General features: G+C 33.1%; 2 protein-coding genes across 4 annotated transcripts in view; one reads left to right on the top strand and one right to left on the bottom strand.

The window, feature by feature from the left end:
• Nucleotides 1-19,929, bottom strand: part of LOC126976422 (syndecan) — a 319,751-nt gene that overhangs the window by 161,316 nt on the left and 138,506 nt on the right. The window lies entirely within an intron of this gene.
• LOC126976409 (lipase 3-like) lies at nt 758-10,150 on the top strand. Of its 2 annotated transcripts, none has more exons than XM_050824727.1 (5): nt 758-1,000; nt 7,089-7,287; nt 8,071-8,444; nt 9,107-9,232; nt 9,751-10,150. In XM_050824727.1, the coding sequence occupies exons 2-5, from the start codon at nt 7,224-7,226 to the stop codon at nt 10,120-10,122; spliced, it is 936 nt and encodes a 311-aa protein (XP_050680684.1). In that variant the 5' UTR covers nt 758-1,000; nt 7,089-7,223; the 3' UTR covers nt 10,123-10,150. The 2 variants fall into 2 exon arrangements, with proteins under 2 accessions (XP_050680684.1, XP_050680683.1); XM_050824726.1 differs by lacking the exon at nt 758-1,000 and adding an exon at nt 5,939-6,099.

The raw sequence follows: 19,929 nt of genomic DNA, 5'->3' as shown, positions 1-19,929 counted from the left end.
AGTTTAGTATATGTTGTTCAACTCTCAGGTTGCAGCTCCTTCTACAGGATCTACATTACAGTCTGCCTGCCTGCAACCTGCTCAAATTGACTTGAAATGTCGCTCTTCAAATCTAAACAATTTCTTATATTAAAGTGATACCCTTACTTCTGAGATTAATTATATAAATTATTTTTCCGTATAAATTAAATTTGTAACCAAAATTTATAAATTATGTCATATCAGTCATTATTATACCCGCAATAATAAAAACTTGTCGTGGCCTTATACCCGATAGCAAATACAATGGCCTAAGACGAAATCTTAACAACGTGCAATAAATAAATATATTGGGAAATCATAAACTAATAAACAAATTTGCACATTGCCAAACAATAAGCTGCCTTAGAGTTATAGCAATAGAGCCGCGCGGGGGAAAACGAAAGTAATAATGCATCGCGATAAATACTTATTATATCAAATGTTATAAGTAAAGGTTGAAGAAAACTCGGTTCAGTCGTCGCACATATTATAGTGCAATCGAAGTTAGTGTATTGAAACACGCGAAAATGTTCACGTCTGTCAAAAACAGTGGCAGTGAAGATAGTGAATAGTTTTTTTATTAAATAATAGTATATTTAGATCAGTACGTGCACATACTACGAATTACTACGCAATTTCGATCTTAGCTCACTCGTAGCAGTGAGCTAAGATCGAAATTGCGTAGCGAAATTTTTTGCTACATTTAAAATCCAATGCTACGTAAATAAACTCGATGTTCCCAGCTACAGACTACGTAGCTCTACGCAAAACATGCACTATATTTTCTGTTAAACTTAATGCATTAGCAGTCCTCAAAGCAAAAGTAAATTTATTAGGATATTTTGAGATAAGATCAAGGAAGATATTAATCCTCCTTTTGGATTATGGAGCTATACTAAACTATTAGTTTTAGAATTTATGATAATTTTACCCGGTCGCAGAATGCATCCGAATACGTAGCCACAAGAGAACAATTAAGGTGAGTTATAAAAAAATAACATGAAAACTAATACCAGTTCATTTGGTTAATGAATTTAATTGTAATGCAAATTCATTTAAAAAAAATCTCAGCTCTAAAGCATATTAATTACTCTCAAGAATTATATAAGTAAATATAATTATTTTAAAGAAGCTATTTAAAAATGGAACTATATAGTAAAATATTTGAATTTGAATGAATAATTTTAAATCATAGTCAATATCTTCACATTGATATAAAATATTCAAACTATCAAAAGTAAGTAACGAAAATAAATTCAATACTCAAGTTTACTGCGTCAAAATTATAAGTTTCCAACGAAGGCTATTTACTTTATGAATTTGAATTAATAAAGCAATTTGAAAATAAAACAAGGCTCGGTAACAGCCCCTTAAAGTATAACTTAACCTTCGCATTCCCTTTACTCGCTCATCGTTTTCTTGTGAATTTAATGTCCTAATTTCTTTTGAGGATAATTTTACTTAATGCCGTCTGTTTGAACTTTTATGAGATACTTGTTATATTCAAATAATAATTTTATTAAGTATCATAATAAGTAGAAAGAAGCAATTAAGACGCTATTCCTGTTCGTATCATTTAGGTTAGAGCTTTTTTATATTAATAATTTATATTGAATAAAAATTTATTAAAATAGTATCTCTTTTAAATATTCAATATCTGAGAGACCGTGAAGACTTAAAGTTATACATTTATTTCGGAGCAATTAATTAATTTCTTTAATAAATTGATAAATGACATGTATTATAAAGTACAGATTAATTATGAACTTCAAGATAGGGTACACTTTTTTTCTCGTTGCATTGAAATAACAAAAAAAAAAACTACTCTTCAAACAAACATATTTTTTATTTAATCTTTTTCCATGACACATGTGTAAATACTAAGATACAAAGTGGGCTATCTCTCTCTCTCTGGAGTGGGCAACCCATTTAGTTTGTTTATGTGTTAGCTTAAGATACGCTAACAAAAAATAAGTTACACAGTGTAGTATTAATGGATAGTTAACAATGAATTACAAACGATCTTATTCTAAGAGCGCTGACCTAGCGCCTCTGTTAGATTACGGGACCTTCATGTAGAGCTGTGTCAGCACTTTAAGTGGGATGCCAAGATTTAACTATGTTATATCTATGTTGATTGATATTTGTTTATTGTCATCAAAATCAAATTCAAATATTTTCACCAATGATAAATGAAATATTTAGGAATAAATTATAGTAAATAAAGAAAAAATGTTTGGTGTTTTGTAATTTTTATATTCCTTCATCGTTCACAGCGCTCCATACCTCTTTCATTAATATATAGACATCCACACACATACAATATGTTAGTTATTTTTTTCTACCTTAAAAATTCCAAAAAGATTGTTGCCGGGTTACCTCGTCTAAACATAAAAAGCAATGCCTTTTCTCAACACAAAATGTTATCCAATTTTGTTGGGATACAGCGTTAAATTTATGTAATATTTCACATGAATTGCTGCTCCTTTTAAATAAGATATTACATTAACTTAATTAATAAGTTGGTTCCTTCGGTTATGCCTCTTAATTTCTAATCTCACGCTCATCCCGCGTTCATGCCTCTTGCAGAAGGGCTGAAATATCGAAACCCATGATATATTTAAATTCAAAACTTCAAAACATTTTTATTCAAAGTACGATTTTTAAATGGATCGAGCTGATACTGGGATGCGCCAGACCAGAGATGACAGCAATAATACTCCATGTGTGTCCGGACCTGCGCTTTGTAGAGCGCTAGAATGTGGGCCGACTTCATGAATTGCCGTGCTCTATTGATGACGCCCAGCTTCTTCGAAGCCAATTTGGCTTGGAGTGGCATTGAGTTTCTTGCCACTTCTTCTTCTTCTTCAAAAGAAAAGAAAACTTTTGACATTCATAAGTGTCATCATCTCCTGTCATCTTTGACGTTCATAAATAATTTGATTTTGATTTATTCTAACGTCAGTAAGTCAGGAGGCTCCTTTGCACAGGATACCGGCTAAATAATGGCTACCACAACCAAACAAAAAATCCTGAGCGTTACTGCATTGTAATGGGTAGGGCGTATCAATTACTGAACGTCGTGCTCGTATCGTCCCTTATTTTCATAAAAACACATATTAATAATAATAAAGGAAAGGTGTACTCATTTACAAACATATACATTATGCTTATGTTTAAAAAATAAAGTTTTTTTTAAAACTTATTTTGTTACGAACATGAATATTGCGTCTGATATAAATTAAAAAAAAAAACAAAACACTTATTATCCTATTAAACTTCTTCACCTTTCTGATATCATGATTTTTTCCGATCCCGGAGTAGCCCCTTTCGTAAAAAATGGAGACTCCCTTACCTATGCAGCTTTATTCAAATTCAAATATTTTTATACAAAATAGGATATAGCATCATTTATACAAATTAAAAAACTACCAGCCATTCGAAAGAGTATGCCTCATACCTGAGAAGAACGGGCGCAAGAAACTCATCGGGCTTTTTTTTTTTGTTAAAATATGATTACAATGTTTAATTTATTATTTAATAGCCTGAGCCAGTCGCTCTATTTCCAATCTGTGGTACATCATTAAGAAAGTCATTTTAAAAGTTATAGTTCTTTAATAATTATCTCAAATTTCGTAATATTGTTGTATCATATCATACGTAAAACACATTCAAATAATGAAATGAAAGTTTATCGATTTTCTCATTCAATATAATATCTTGAAATTGATGTATGATAAGAGTGACCTGCTGTTAATCAATGAGATATTATCAGGAATAGTACAAATAAACTTATCAGTTGAATAATTAATGTTGGTAATTCAACTATAAGCGCTTAGGTACTGAGCCTTAAGGCCGTTGATATGTCGCAAACATATAATGAATCAACATACTAAAATTACTGAGGTTATTTATTTCAAGAGAAAAAACAAGGACGTAATAAAAATGTTATATGTTTTATCTTAATATTTACTTTTTAATGATATTTAGTACTTCGTTTTTGTTTTTTCCTGTCGTCAGGAAAACAAAAAGATTTAAACTGAAAATGTACGTGAAAACTTGAAGGTTAACAATAATTTGTTTGAATGTTTTAATTATTAGAACTACATTCCAAAAAGTAAAACTTCCTAATTTGTTTTTTTAATTTGACGACCCATATAGCCGAATGGTTAGTGACCCTGACTACTAAGCTAGAGGTCCCGGGTTCTAATCCCGGTATGTGCAATCATTTATATGATGAATATAGGTGTTTGTTTCCGAGTCATGGATGTTTATGTGTATTTATGTATGTTTAAGTAAGTATATTGTATTAAATATATCATTGTCTTGTACCCATAGTACAGGCTATGCCTAGTTTGGGGCAAGATAATTTGTGTAAAAGTGTGTCAATATTTATTTATTATTTATATTTATTTGTAAATTAAATTATAATAAATAAATATTTTTTTCTCATAGTCAAGGGAAACTCCTTTTGTTTATAGTTCATAGATATACTATTATTATACTATATGACGCAACCCGGGTATAAACTAGTTTTCACTGCAATAAATTAGATTGGCGGGATTATAAGTAATAAAGGCAGGAGTGATACTTCTCGGGCTGCCTTAGCGGACTCAAGCCGATTTTACCCGAACTAGCGTTAGATAGCCGAGCGTGACGGTCCAATTAAGGAAGTTCACCTAAAAAAAACTTTGGTGGTGTGATGGCTTCTATCGTTAATTCTTCTCAAGTTTTATTTTATCATACGAAACGAATTTTCAAAAAGGTGTGTGTGAACATACGAACATTAAATTCGTTTCAGAACAATGGAAAGTATCGTTTAGATTTGACTGCAAATATGTCAGGCTTAAATGGTTTTTCTTTTTGGAAAATAAGAGACGAGACGAGAAGAACGTTCTGCCCATTACAATGCAGTGCCGCTTAGGATTCTTGAAAAACCCCAAAAATTCTGAGGGGCACTACATCTGAGCAGGAGCTCAGGTGAGGACACCTTGAGAGATAAGATGTTAAGTCTCATTTGCTCAGCATTTCACTAGCTACGGCGCCCTTCAGACCGAAACACAGTAACGCTTACACATTTCTACTTCACGGCAGAAATAGGCGCCGTTGTGGTACCCATAATCTAGCCAGCATCCTGTGCAAAGGAGCCTCCCACCGGCTTAAGTGGTTTTATCTTTTGATTGAGTCGATACAGTTGCTTGTCATTTTACTTTTATCTACGTATGTATCGAAATCTTTGACGTGAGTTTAAACGACATCAAGGATCAGATCAGATCGATCAGGTAAATCTGAATTACTTGAAAATAACATATAACATACACTGAAGACAATACAATATTTCCATTACTAAAACCTTTTATAGGGCAATAACAAAATATGTTACACCCATTTTACATTATTAGAATAAATTGAGTTTTTATAATAAGTATTAAATTATATTATTTTTTTGTTATATCGAAAGGGAGAGAAAAAAAAGAGAGAAGTGCAAATAATTTGGTTTTTATAGTTAAAAATAAAACTTTTTTAGAAGCTTTTCGTTAGCTTCAACTGTATATATGTTTGCTTGTAGCCGACCCATTTTGGCGCGATTTTAACCCACTTTAAACGGCCAGATTTCGTTCGAACTTCGTAGATCTATAGAGGACCGATGACAATACATTAATTTGTTAAAATTATTGCATTTTTCAATTTGCAAAATAAGATTTTTGTTATTGCCTTTAAGGCAGGCATTGTTGTTAATTTTAAATTCCTTTTTATATTTTTTTATTCGGTTTTCTATAAAAGTGTCTATTAGTTTTTTTTATCTTTTTTTTATTAGTACACTACAGATAGAAAATTGTAGACTATGCTTAATTTCATTGCCACGCCATGCCTACAGCTTAACCAGGCGTAAACAAAGACACAAAGTCATAAATTAAGATTTAGATAAAAGTAGCGAATATAAATATAAGGAAATCATAATGAACACTGAATATCATTTCCTAAACAATGTTGATCAGAGTGTCTGTGTTGTTTGTACTTTGTGCGTCGGCTTGGTCCGATAAAGTAAGAAAATCAGGAGTGGCCGGATGTGGCACTGTAAGTAAAAGACGTTAAAGGACTTTTTTTTTTTCGAAAAATTGAATTTGATGTCAATTAAAACACTACCAATCTTCGGAAGTCATAGATTTTTTAATTCATAATAAATGTCACAATATTACTTATTGTCAAATAATATTGTTAAACCTTTTAAAAATAAATTAACTACATACTTTAAAACTTGTATGACCATAAAGTCAGCGAGATATATATGTATTTTACTATCTACCTATTTCATTCTCTTGTTTAATAAGCTTATATTGTTTTAAGTCGAAATATTTAACCAAGACGTAATTAAAATAATTGCTTTTAAATGATTATGTACAGTATCCATTGTATTAGGGCTTATGTATACATCTATACACATAAATAAAATTGGAGTGTCTGTTTATAATATTGAAATAACTGTTTTTTACTACATGTACACTTACACTTACAACAAAATAACAATTTTTTGGAATTTTTGTCTGTCTGTCTGTTTGTTCCGGTTAATCTCTGAAATGGCTGGACCGATTTGGATGGAAATTTTATTGGCCGGTAGCTGATGTAATAAGGAGTAACTTAGGCTACGTTTATTTTAGAAAAAATATTTTATTTTAAGAAACATAAAGTAATGTTGCAATGTCCAAGAAACGGTCACACTCTGATAATAATCTACTGCTACTATCTACTTTTTGTGGTAAATAAAGACCTTTTATAAACTAAACTAAATACTAAACCACTTCGGAACCAAATATAAACGGATTTTTTTCGTGGTTCTTCTTTAGTTTGATTCGGAACTATTGCCCCAGTAGTTTCTATTTTATGAACATTTTCTTGAATATTTTTGTTTACGTGGATGATGTTAGTATAGTTTGTGTACTGCTTTTTAGAAGTTTTCATTTAGTTTGATTATATATTATTATTATTCACCCGTTGGGCGAAAATTGGGTCTTAGGTTACCCATCATTCATGGCAGACTAACGTAGTTTTTTTTAAACATTTTCCAGCATGAGAAAATCCTAGAATTTGGATACCCAGCCGAGCGCTATGATGCAATTACCTCAGACGGGTATATTTTGGAAGTGAACAGGATACCCCATGGTAAAAACCAGGGTCCTCAACGAGACAGGCCTATCGTGTTCATGATGCACGGTCTGACGGGCTGTTCTAATTCATTCGTAGAGTTGGGCCCTAAATATGCTTTAGGTAAGTTTATAATTGGCTAGGTGAAGGACTAATGCAGGGATTAAGTTATTAAAAATGTGTATTCGTAATTACATTAAGTTGTAAGTACGAAAGAAATTATATTTCTTTGGGATAGCAAAGCCAACATAACTTCAAATTCTTTATATAGCTACATTAATTGAATGACAAAACTCTGGCTAAGCGTATGTATGGCCGCACCATAACTTAAAACTACTCCTCTGTAGTCCTCTGACCTTTTTTTACATAAGTCAGCTAATTTTACTTATTATTACTTATTATTGTTCTTACTTACTTATTGTCACTGGCTAAATAAATATGTTGAATACAGGTATCACTTCACAAAAATATAAAAGTACAATTAAGTATGAAAAAATAAATTTCCCCTTTATTTTTGGGAATTCCTTTAAAAGGAATTCACTATTAAGCAGGTGAAATACCTGAAATAATATATGAGACAAATTGTTTCCAGTTATTGCTTTTGACATTATTTATTATATTTTCACGGCAAAAAAAGAACGCGAAATACTTCTAAGCTATCACAGCAATTGTATAAAGGTACACTATAATTTTTGTATGTCTGACACATCCTACTATGTCACTTTCTCGTATGTTATTACCTAATGGGAGTAACTTATGTTGCTTCCATTTAAGAAAACGAGTATTATACGGTTTTAAGTAAAACAATAAAATTGTAAATAAAAGTTAAAACTATGCAGATAAAATCACGGAAGGTTGCTCGTATATTTATTTTTAAAAATAATTAGTTACCTATTTGTTAATTAGGTTTCAACTTTGCGGATGCCGGCTATGACGTGTGGATTGGTAATGCAAGAGGTGTTGGAAACTCCCGCCGTCACATTTCTTTGAACCCCGACAATAGAATCGACAAATACGACTTCTTTGAATTCACTTATGAAGATATTGGTCTCAAGGATCTACCAGCAATGATTGACTTTGCCTTGAATCACACCGGACAAAGCAAGATCCATTACATTGGCCACTCGCAGGGTGGTACTGCATTTTTAGTTCTCAACTCCATGAAACCAGAATACAATGATAAGTTTATCGCTGCCCATCTACTGGCTGGTATTGGATATATGAATTACTTCCCAAACTCATCGCTGAAACGCGCGGCTTATTTCACTAACACTATCTATGTAAGTAACTTTTGAAGAACATTTCAATTAGAGCTATATTATTTGTAAAGTGGGCAAATCTGTGATTATTTGGACAATTCACTAAAAAAAAAAAATTTTTTTGACAATGTAACGCTAATGTTCAGTTTTAGTTTTAAGATCATTTTTTGAGGAGGAAATAAATAGAAATAGATAAAACGAACAGTAATGCTAGCATGATAAATGTTAATCTACATATAAACTAAGACTTCCTAATTGCCTAAGTACCTACAAATAAGCTTATTAGATAACTTGCCTGTCTTCACAAAGCTGATCAAAATCTGTTGAAACACGTACCGGGCTACATTTTATGGAAAAAAATACCCTTTGTGTTATATATACTGAATATATATTAAGCTTTCTATTTAGTATGCTTTTTCGAAAAAGTGATTCTCAAAGTTCTCTAGTTCATATTTATTCTTGTTATTAGTGTGACAAGTAATTCAGTCTTTTATTGCTTCCTGTTTGGTTTTAAATTAATAATATACGTACACAATATTCGTTTCTGAATCTCAAAATATATCCTTTATATAAATGAGCTTTGTTTTACAGCCAAATTTTTTGTGATGTCTTTTACGCCACAATAATACACTTTCTTGATCAATTTTGTCGCCCGATACTAATAAACTAATCGAAATTTCCAGACTCTTGCAAGAACAAGTGGTATCGTAGAGATTTATGGACCAGACTGGGATGAAAGCCGCTCCAGCGCTGCAATGAGTAAAGCTGACAATGGCCAGACTGCTAGAGAATCATTGGAAGATATTATTGTAAGTAGCTTGACAGCAGCAGCCAATACGAGTGACAATATGATCACAGAGCACTAAAAGAGTAGTAGAATTAGAGATGGCCATGAATATCTCATGTGCCTGTAATTACTCCGACAAATTGCGACACAGCAAACTCTTTGCTCCTATTTTGCAGCAGTAATAGCAGTACAGCCCGTATGAACACTGCATATATTATCGTTAGTTCTACTAATACTACTATGTTTTACTAATGATCGAGTGTAATAATAACCTAAAGATCCGTGAAAATTTTGTCCATTACAATGCAGTGCCGTTCAGGATTCTTGAAAGATCCAAAAATTCTGAGCGGCTCTACAATTCCGCTCGTCACCTTGAGGCTACGGCGCTCTTCAGGTTGAAACACGATAATTTTTACACATTACTGCTTCACGATGAAATAGGCGCCGTTGTGGTTCCTATAATCTAGCCGGCATCCTGTGCAATGGAGCCTCCCACTGAGCATCAAACATAGCCCATGATCATAACATTACTTTTTACAGGAGGAACTAGTTAGTGATGCAGATTTAATAGCTGGATCGTCTGTGAAACAATTCGCACACTATGGACAAAATATAAACGACAGAAAATTCAGGAGATGGTACTATTCGCCACTCACAAATCTAATTGTGTACGGCAGATCTGTCCCGCCAGAATACGACCTCAGCAAAGTTACCGTCAACACCATCATGCACTACACCATTGGAGATGATCTGCTTGATGAAAGAGATGTAATTTCCATGGCGAATGCTATGCCTAATGCAAGAGTCCGCAGAGTTGCTAAGGACGATTTCTCTCACGTTGATTTTGTCGCGTCTTCCTACGTTAAGTATCTCGTTACTGAATACATTCTTGATGATCTACGTAGACGATGATTTTAAGAAAAATAAACATGTGAAGATATTGAATATTTTCATTTAATACGCAAAACTTCATGCTTTCTTCATTTCTAATTAATGTGAAATGTTTGAATAACAGAACTATTTTAATCAGGAAACTGACACAATAATAACTAAAGATTATTCTTTCACGCTAGCATGTAGCATTCCGCATCTTAAAGCAACGTCAAATGTCAATTGCCAACAAGGTTTTCCATTTCGCCTTAATTGCTTTTATGTCATCGCTGCGGCTGGTGTCTCGTATGCCAAAGCTGGAGACTTTGTTCTGCAATCTATGTTGCTATATTAAACTACGGCTAGTTTGATTACAATTTCAAAACAATTACGTAGTTTTAATATTTTTAGTAGTTACCTAATTCGTATTTTTTCGTATTTGTAGTTTTGCAGGTATATGTATTCAGCAAATGGCGTCCAAATGTTTTCATGATAAAAGCATAGAGGATTTTTCTTTCACAAGCATACAAATTTTCAAAACCAAATGAGTAATTTTAACTTCTGTTAATAAATGCTTTACTTGTACCAACCGGATTATGTTCGAATACAATTAATAGCCTGATATAACAGAAAGACGTACAAAAAATCGATCAGTATGTCGCAAGATATTGTGTCCAATTATAAATATCGAAGCCTAGCAACCCTGGCTTTTATATCAAATATATATACTCTGTGGCAGATCTGATGTCCGTCGATGTTACGTCAATTAATTCTGTTTGACACGGGTCCATTAATGTCATTGTGATTTATTCCCACGTAACCTGTCCCTTCAATGGCTCCTTTCAATTGATTTCGACTTTATGTCATTTGAATTAATGATATGAGTATTTTCGGAACGTTTCGAAAAGTATTTTTTAATACATGTTTATAGTCACAGATTTCTAATATGTTTGAGACAAAGTTTCTTTGAATTTTATAATAGGTAGGGGAAAAGGTATTCATTTATATCTGGCAGTTCTATTCTTATCCGGCTGGTATAGATGACATTAAAATAGGTGAAATTTCAAAAAAAGAAACAAATTAGTTAAATTCTGTATTTTATTTAATCAAAATGAGTGAATATAATGAAGAAATTCATTTCATTTTAAAATTATAATACAAACAGTTACAACACAAGCCGCGAGAAAAGTTTGTGACGTTTATAGCCCTAATATAGTGTCAGTAAGAGTAGCAAAAAGATGGTTTAAATACTTTCAATCCCTTAATTTTACTTCTATCTAAATATAAAAGAAAAAAGTTGTGACAGAATAGCCTTGTGCCGAACAGTGTGCTATTTTCATAAGGCCGAGATAGATACATACAAATCTGAATATACATTTAATCAGTGTGGTGTACCTCAAGGAAGTGTCCTGGGGCCTATTATATTTTTGTTTTATATCAATGACATACACGTTACAAATAATAAAAAATTTCTATACGCGGACGATATTTCTACAAGTCCAAGTTGATGAAGTAGAGGGCATAACTAGACTTATTTTAATAAATCAAAGTACACCGTTGAGCAATGCTCTATATTGAACCATCCTAGATAAAAAATAAAAATACAACCAACTAATGAACCCACTTCACACAAAATTCAAATCCAATAAATAATTCAAGGCAGAGTTGCCGTATTTACAATAAAGTGGCAAATTCATTTAATCTAACAAATTGTCCAAGTTTAGCCAGTGGATGTATTCGGCACACGGCACTGCTCAGTACACCGGTCACGTGCGTCCGTTCCGCCTCACAATGGACTTGCTTCCGAAGATCTGATTTTTACGAAATACACGAAGATTGCTATTGTGAGACGAAATGGGGGATTGCGGTGGGTTTATAGAAATAATTAGTTATGAAGATTTATTTCTACGTCATATATCATTTTTAATCGTCCGACGCAGACGCTTTTTGTAAAAACATAATTAACTATCGCCGTATTCACTGCGGAAATTCCTAGAACTAACATATCAATGTCTGTTTTACATCGTACCTTATAGTAATAATATTGTCTTCATGGTGATAAGTTTATTCTATTTGTTTGGAAATTTCAGTATTGTTTGACAATATACTTTTACACAAATAAAATTTAAAAACAAAATTTATGAATAATGCGGAACTCGAACCCGCGACCTCTCGCGTTCCGTGCGAATGCTCTTCCAAGCCAACCGATCGAGTTACTTAAAGTTCATAAATGTTGATATAAATAAAATATAAGTACTTTTAACCAATTTAAACAGTCTCCACTAATACCTCAAACAGTGGACAGACACGTCCTTACAAATAAACTTGGTATAAAGTTATAACTGGTGATAAACAAAGAAAATGCAAAATGTTTACAATATCGTTGACACCACTGTCAATACAATGATAATTCTGAAGTTTTCCGAAAGACGAGCTGCCTTGCAAATAAACGCGGGAAACGTTATATGTCCGAACAAATCATTCGTAAGCAAAATGTATATGTGTAAACATTTTACATATTCTTGGTTTATGCTTAGTTAGAACTTTATGCCAATTTTATTTGTAAGGCCGATAGTGTTTTAGTGTTTACGAAATCTTATGTCATATATATATATATTGAAATATAGGCCGCCATAAGACATAACTTAAATCAGTTGAATTTTTTCAAAATTCATCAAAAGTAATAAAACCAGAATGGTAACGCCATATCTTTCTTTATGAATGAAATGAATGGTCGTTTATTCTCCATAGAATGTTTGGAGAGATACGATTAGTATAGGTATGTTATATATTATGAGTTGTAGTTGGTTAATAGGACGTTATTTATACTGACCATACAGTTTGAACATTGTCCAAAATAATAAAAATTATTTTAATAATTGAATAGAAATATTTTATATGAAATATTACATTAAGTTTACATACAATTACATGAAGCAACGTTAATTAAAAAAATTGAAAATTTAAACATAAAATATATTTTTTATAGAAGTTAGTAATTAACTTGTTTTATACCTATTTATATTAAACAAATTAAATTTGAAACCAAAATTCATGTTATAGTGCATGAAACCCGCGACCTCTTGGGTTCCGTCCGAGCGCTTTTACCGTTCGAGTACACATGGGTCGTAAGTTTTGGTATATGTTGTTTTACTCTCAGGTTGTGGCTCCATCTTCAAGATCTACTTTACAATTGATAACTTACTTAACCCTAATAATTGCAAATTATGAAATTAACTTGAGATGTCGCTCTTTCAAATCTAAATAATTTATTATTTTAAAGAGAGTTAAAAATAAACAAACTACCTATTTATATTTCCCGGGCATTATAAATAGTGCCCCGACATTCAACACACACGATTGCTTTAAAACAAACTGAACGATAAAATTGTAATTTCACGTAACCAGCACAGATATTTATATTGTCGCTGAAGTGCATATCCAGTTTCATACTTATAGTAGATAGTAGCTCGAAAATTTTAGATATCTCTGTACTGAGCGCTGCTACGGACATAGAATATATCAGAAGCAATATTATATGTGTCTCGATCCCAATATCGAACGTATCGTGACTTGAATGACAACGACTCGCTGCCTGTGCGGAAAACACACCGCGCTCGTATTATATCTAACCACTGACTGTGTTATTGCTAAACAAAGTTAAACATGTGTTGAACACTTGTTCTAAAAGAGTTTTTTTACAAATCTGTGTCTTTCTGATGTTTAGCGATCAACATTCTTTAGACATTCGTTATATTTAAACACGCATCAAAGCTTGTCTAAGGTGTGCCTAACGTATAGATCATAGTCATAAGGAAGATTTAGATTATATGATGACAGATAACAGTTGTCAAAAAAATTGCGTTCCGTTCCTTTAATTGTTCCTCAAACTAAACACTGTTTTTGTAATGAGTAATAATAGAAAAACATAAATTCAATTTTAGACGTTATTATTAGGTCACTGACGTTGTTATATTTAGATAACTGTCTAACATATCACGTGTCTAAGCCTTCTTTAAATTATTGTTTTGTAATACCACAGTGAAGTGAACTTATCAATACATATATATACAAAATCGTAACAAAGAAATAAAGCAATTGTGTGGTTTTATGACTCCACGATGCAAGTGAAACTTTTTTGAAAAAAAAAAAAAGAATATGTTTTTACTTATTCATAAAATAAAAATAACATGTAACAAAAAAATTGTCAGGTCTGGGGTTCGAATTTAATTTGGAATCTGGCGAGTTATCCTCTCGGCTTGCTGTTTTGCAAATCAAATCAAATCAAATCAAAATAACTTTGTTCATGTAGGTCGCGGAAATGACAATTATGAATGTCAAAAAAAAAAATATTTTCTTTTCCTTATAGAATTTACCACTACTTCGTAAAGGGTTGAGCTAATGAGAACTAGTGACAAGAAACTCATTACCACTCTTTTAAATCGAAATTTACATTTTCATCGTTTTACAAATCATTTCAATAACAATATATGTAAAGTGATGCAACAAACTGAAATATATATTCCCACGCAAGCCACGTCTTTGTATCGCATTTTATGTTAGTGTGCGTGAATTGTTCAAAACAGAGGTGAGATCTAAAGTCTATTTTTTTCGACGTTTTCACAGCTGTTATAGTCAGTCTAGACATATCAATTATCTAGCCTACAGACTTACAAACATTCCTCTTTACAATATAAGTATAAAATGTCTTGGAAAACACGACGAAATACGGAATTACCTCTTTGAATTTATATTCAACATACCAGGAGGACATGAGGTGATAGGAGATCAATAACAGGCAGTCACGAGACCGCAATACCGATGGCACGGGCTATCAGAGACGTGATGCGCGTATCTGATACCAGTAAATACTTTATGCGAGCGATACGGGAAATTGGTTTCGTTTGGCGTTCGTACGCGCATAATGTGCCTAAACGCCGTTTATATCGGGAATAATTTATGGCTCCCAATAAGCTCCAATAAGCTCATATTACGTCTCTACAGACAATACTGCTCGATCGTTAGTATTATTATTAAAGTTCATTGCTTTACTCATTTTAGCCTGCACTTCTTCTAAAAGTTGCGATAATGTAAGAAGTTGCGAAAGTGGTATTATATACGTATTATCTTAGATAATTTATGTCTAGATAGACTGTGACAGCTGTGAACACATCGAAAAAAATAGCAACGAACTGTTAACCTCTATTTCCAGCAACGCACGCACACTAAAACAAACTGAAATACAAATTAGCAAGAGAAAATGATTGAAAGAGTGAACTGTACTTTTTCTCTCTTGCAATTTTTGTTCATTACTATTTTATTTTTAATCTGTGTATTAAACATGTGGTACTAATTGGTCCCTGGTATATATGGTCTTGTAATAACCACATGATTTAAACCTGGTACCAGTTTTGGTACCGTAATAAAGTTGGTTTATTTAGTACTGGTTTAAGCTCGTACTAATATTGTTTTTGAAGTGATAACTTCTCATTCTAACCAATTGTTACTTTTATAGTATTAAATAATGATACTAATAAGGTACCTATATACAGAAAATTATAATGTATATATTCAGGAATTTTATCAAGAAATAAGTTTTCTTTACGTTTTATCATGTTGATATACATAAAATTTAAGTTATGACTCAAGCTTAACAATTTCAATATTAAATAGTTCAACTCAGATTAGTTTAAGTTATAACTTCTGTCGGGCATCCCAAGACGCAGACTTTTTTTTGTAATTAGGCGGCTTATGTCTCATAGTGACAAGCGCAATTGGGAAAACGCCAGAGTTTTGGGTTTAATCAAGAATGGTGAACGGGACTGTATTGTAATGGGCGCAGTGTATCGGCGTTACGTCAAAAATTGGCCTCAGTTCCAAAGAGGATGTAAATACTACGTAATAAGAGGCGGAACTGCCTAAGTAAAAATTGAAATTTAGCTTAGTATGAAACGTGCAGTCAATTGACATAAGTTTGAAATAGTAGTTATTAGTACAGTAAAGTTTGAAATAGTGGTTATAACTGTATGGCAATTGGCCACGAAGTATAATCTGGCTAAGTTTGAAAGCGAACAGTTGTTTAAAACACATAGTGGATTTCGGTTATCTCCTTTTTTGACAAGATTATCAGCCGTTTTCAATAACCTATCTATCCTTAGTTTAACTTACTAGAGGTAGACAAATCTATCCTTTTACGCTTACTTACATTTCAATAACCTATCGACAGATAGCATTGGACTATAACTAATAACAAACTATATTGGACATAACTATGGATACATAAGATCTTGTCATTAAACGGTGTTAGCAATCCATACGTAACTAGAGATATGTTATTGAAAATAGCCGTCATCTGTCAATCTATCAATGACTGCACGTTTCATACAATCGAGTTAATCGCTATTTTCTTAAAAGTTTCGCGAGGCTGCTCTGCTCTTCCGTTAGTAGTAGTGAGAATCAGGTGAAAAAGACGTCAACATCAAACATTATTCCATGCAATTTGATCGAAAACGACTTATTAATGCATTCACGAATACGAGCTTGAATATAAATAGACGAGGCATCTTTGTATCTGTATTGTTAATACAGTGCTCTGAGTTCAGTGCAGTGCTGTGACAAATCGAACTTGGAAAGTAATAGTACAATTTCCTTTAAATACGAACCTTGAGCGCTACTATATCTCAAGTAAATGCGACCCGCTGCCGCTACAAAGTGCAACCAGGGTTGGCACGCTTCAGAAAACCACAATATAATGTTTAAGTAACTTATTAAAGTGACTTCTATCACATGAAACTCAATTACTTACAAAAAAACATATGTGCTTAAGATTATACTATAGAAATGAAAACATCATAAAGGCGAGGCTTGTTATAAGAAATATGAAAAACTTAGTGTTCTATATTGATTAAGTCATTAAATTTACACACACACACACACTCACGCCTTTTTTCCGTCAAGGTAGGCAGAGACATGTTTACAAGAGACGGAAGATGTGAAGGAGATATTGAAAGGAGTGAGTGCGGGAAAACGTGTGAGTGTGAATCAAGCGCTGCATGTCTTTATGAACGGCCAGACTGTGCCAAAAGAGGTGCGACTGGCAGTTCATACCTAATAGAGTGCTTGTCGCTATGCCGATGTAAGGAAGTGAGAGTTGGGTATGGCAGAAGAAGCATAAAAGAAATAACACAGTTGAGATGTGATCATTGCGTAGCATGTGTGGGATGAGACTGATTGATATAATTTCGAATGCTGTGGTCTGAAAGAAGATGTCGTGACAAGAATTGAGAAAGGAATGCTGGAATGGTTTCGATACGTGGAGCGAATGAGTGAAGAAAGAATGACTTATCAAATATATAAGGCAAGTGTGTGTGAGCTAGTCGGCCGCGGGAGACCTCGTAGAACATTCGTTGACCAAATTGGGGACGTAATGAAAACAGGAAAGGTCTGAAGCACCCGGAAACGGCGAGCATGTATGAAACGAGTAATGAATGTAGAGGAAGCGCATGAGGTTTGTAAGGATAGATGCAAGACTATATAAATAATACTCTATGTATATAAATTGCTCTAGTAAATTCTGCTATGACTGGTCGCGCTCTCTTAGTCAGCTCGAGCCCAATTTACCTAAACAAACGTTACATAGCGTGATAGGTGAGTCTTATTGAATACGCACACAATAATTTGCTCAGCGCGTCTAAAAGAGATACGAAGAAATCAGGCCTGTGAGATGAACATGTGTGTACAAGAAACTAGCCACACTCTTTACAATATATAAATAAAAAAATATACGATTTATTTACAATACTATGACTACATAAAATTAAAACTATCATTACGTGGAATTACTTTAGGATATGTGATGAGACCGTTAGTAAGTAATACGCCCTGCCAACTATCATGCAGACTCACTTTGTTGATTTTTACTCAGTAGGACATAAACTTCACTAGCACTACAGCTTTCATCAATCCGTAAGACACTATTGCTTGAAAAAATAGGGGACCTCAACTTTGATTATAGTTTCCTTCAAATATAAGTGTAAATAAGTAGTTCTTTGGAGAGATATTTACTCAAAGCTGCGTGTGACAGCCCTGGGTAAGCCGCACACAAAATCCTAGGTACCTGAGCGACGGAGCGGAATCTCGATAAAAACGCTCATCGACAGTCGCGCCCTCTACGCCACCCCTTACCTGTATCTTCCTATTTATTCCACACCTAATAGCTTGCATTTTATATCTCCCACAAGATTAGCTCTTCTTCTTTGTGAAGTTAAAATCATATTTAAATGAAACTTCTTTTACTGTTCGCTGTAATTTGATAATTACTCACAGGCGAAGATAAGCAGCTTAAAAAGAAAAGCAAAGCAAAAATAAAATATTTTATATCTGACGCATTAATAAATTAATATGTCATAAATCTATAACTTTATAATTAATTTCATATTGATTAAATTCTGACAATTTATTAGCACAGTTTATATAGCTAATAATATATAAAAATCTAAATAATCAGAATGAAACAAAAAGTATCCATTTGTGTTAATATGAAATACTTAGTATCGTCCTGTTCTTCGGTAATAATGATCTAAAAGAAACTCGCTTTTGTAATCAGCCTTACCTGAAACAAATAAGGTCACATTTAAAGGATAATTTTAGAGATTAATTCAAATGATTACAAGAGATATATTATGCGTTCGCATTATATTATAAATATCATACAGGAATTATAGTCATTTTCAGTACCATATCTACTCTGTCTTAATAAACGCAATGAAAAGTTACTCCAAGTTTAAAATTACTTCCCACTGTCATGTAATTCTGTATTGACAAAGGTAGGATAAAGACCCGTAGGTCGTAACGTTATAAATAAAATTGGCATAAAGTTATACCTGCTAATAAACCAAGAATATGCAAAATGTTTGCAAGACATTTTGATAAACTTTATCGTGCCTATTTGCAAGGCTGCTTGTCATTCGAAATACTTCAGAATTATCAAAAGAATTATCATTTCGTTGACAGTGTTGTCAGCGATATACGGCCATTCCCAATATTCAGTCTTTGACCGGTTGTGGCCTACTTGAGATAAGAAATCGTACCTATCGTTGACTTTTCTGTCCCAATAAACTTATCGACGGTAACTCATCTTATCCGTACGCGCTGTCTGACAATGGGACGACGTATAGCTTACCAGCGATAGAAGTTTGTATGGAAATTGCAATAGTGAACTGGCGATAAGAATTCCTTATCGGGTATATTGGGACAGCTTCAGATTATTGACAGCAAAATACTGACAGTAGAAGTTTATCTCTATCTGTAGATAGTATATTGGGAACGGCCGTTAGTCAACATTTTGCATATGCTTGGTTTATTAACAGGCATAACTTTACTTCGCGTTTATTAATAACACAGACTAAGTTTACATTAGTTGATTAACTTCAAACAACTACAGTACTGCAACGAACCGACCGTTTCGCTTAGCGTTTACCAATACTAAGAAGCTTTAATAGGAAACTTTATGTCATCAATCAAGCCACACAACTATTGTAGTAAACTTAAAACAAAGGACATTAACAAACGCTAATGATCTATTAAGATTATTTACGCCACAGAGCAAATGACTCGGAAAACGGTGTTAATACAAGGAAAGCACAATATCCAATACATTTACAACAAAGTGAGCTCGGTAGGGCGTGCCCCCGTCAAAAGCACGCGCCCATTACGCGCCCGCGCCCGGCTAAGATATAGCTTGCCCTAAGTTATAAGCGACAGCGCTTTGGTCAAGTAGTAGTTATGTAGATATGCTTGTCAATCAACATGTTGCTTGACTTCATAAATAATCAAATAATATAAAATAAT

This window comes from Leptidea sinapis, chromosome 40, assembly GCF_905404315.1.
Source record: "Leptidea sinapis chromosome 40, ilLepSina1.1, whole genome shotgun sequence".
Classification (NCBI taxonomy): Eukaryota; Metazoa; Arthropoda; class Insecta; order Lepidoptera; family Pieridae; genus Leptidea; species Leptidea sinapis.
The sequence above is the reverse complement of the archived record's forward strand: the minus strand, read 5'-3'. Positions and strand labels throughout refer to the sequence as shown.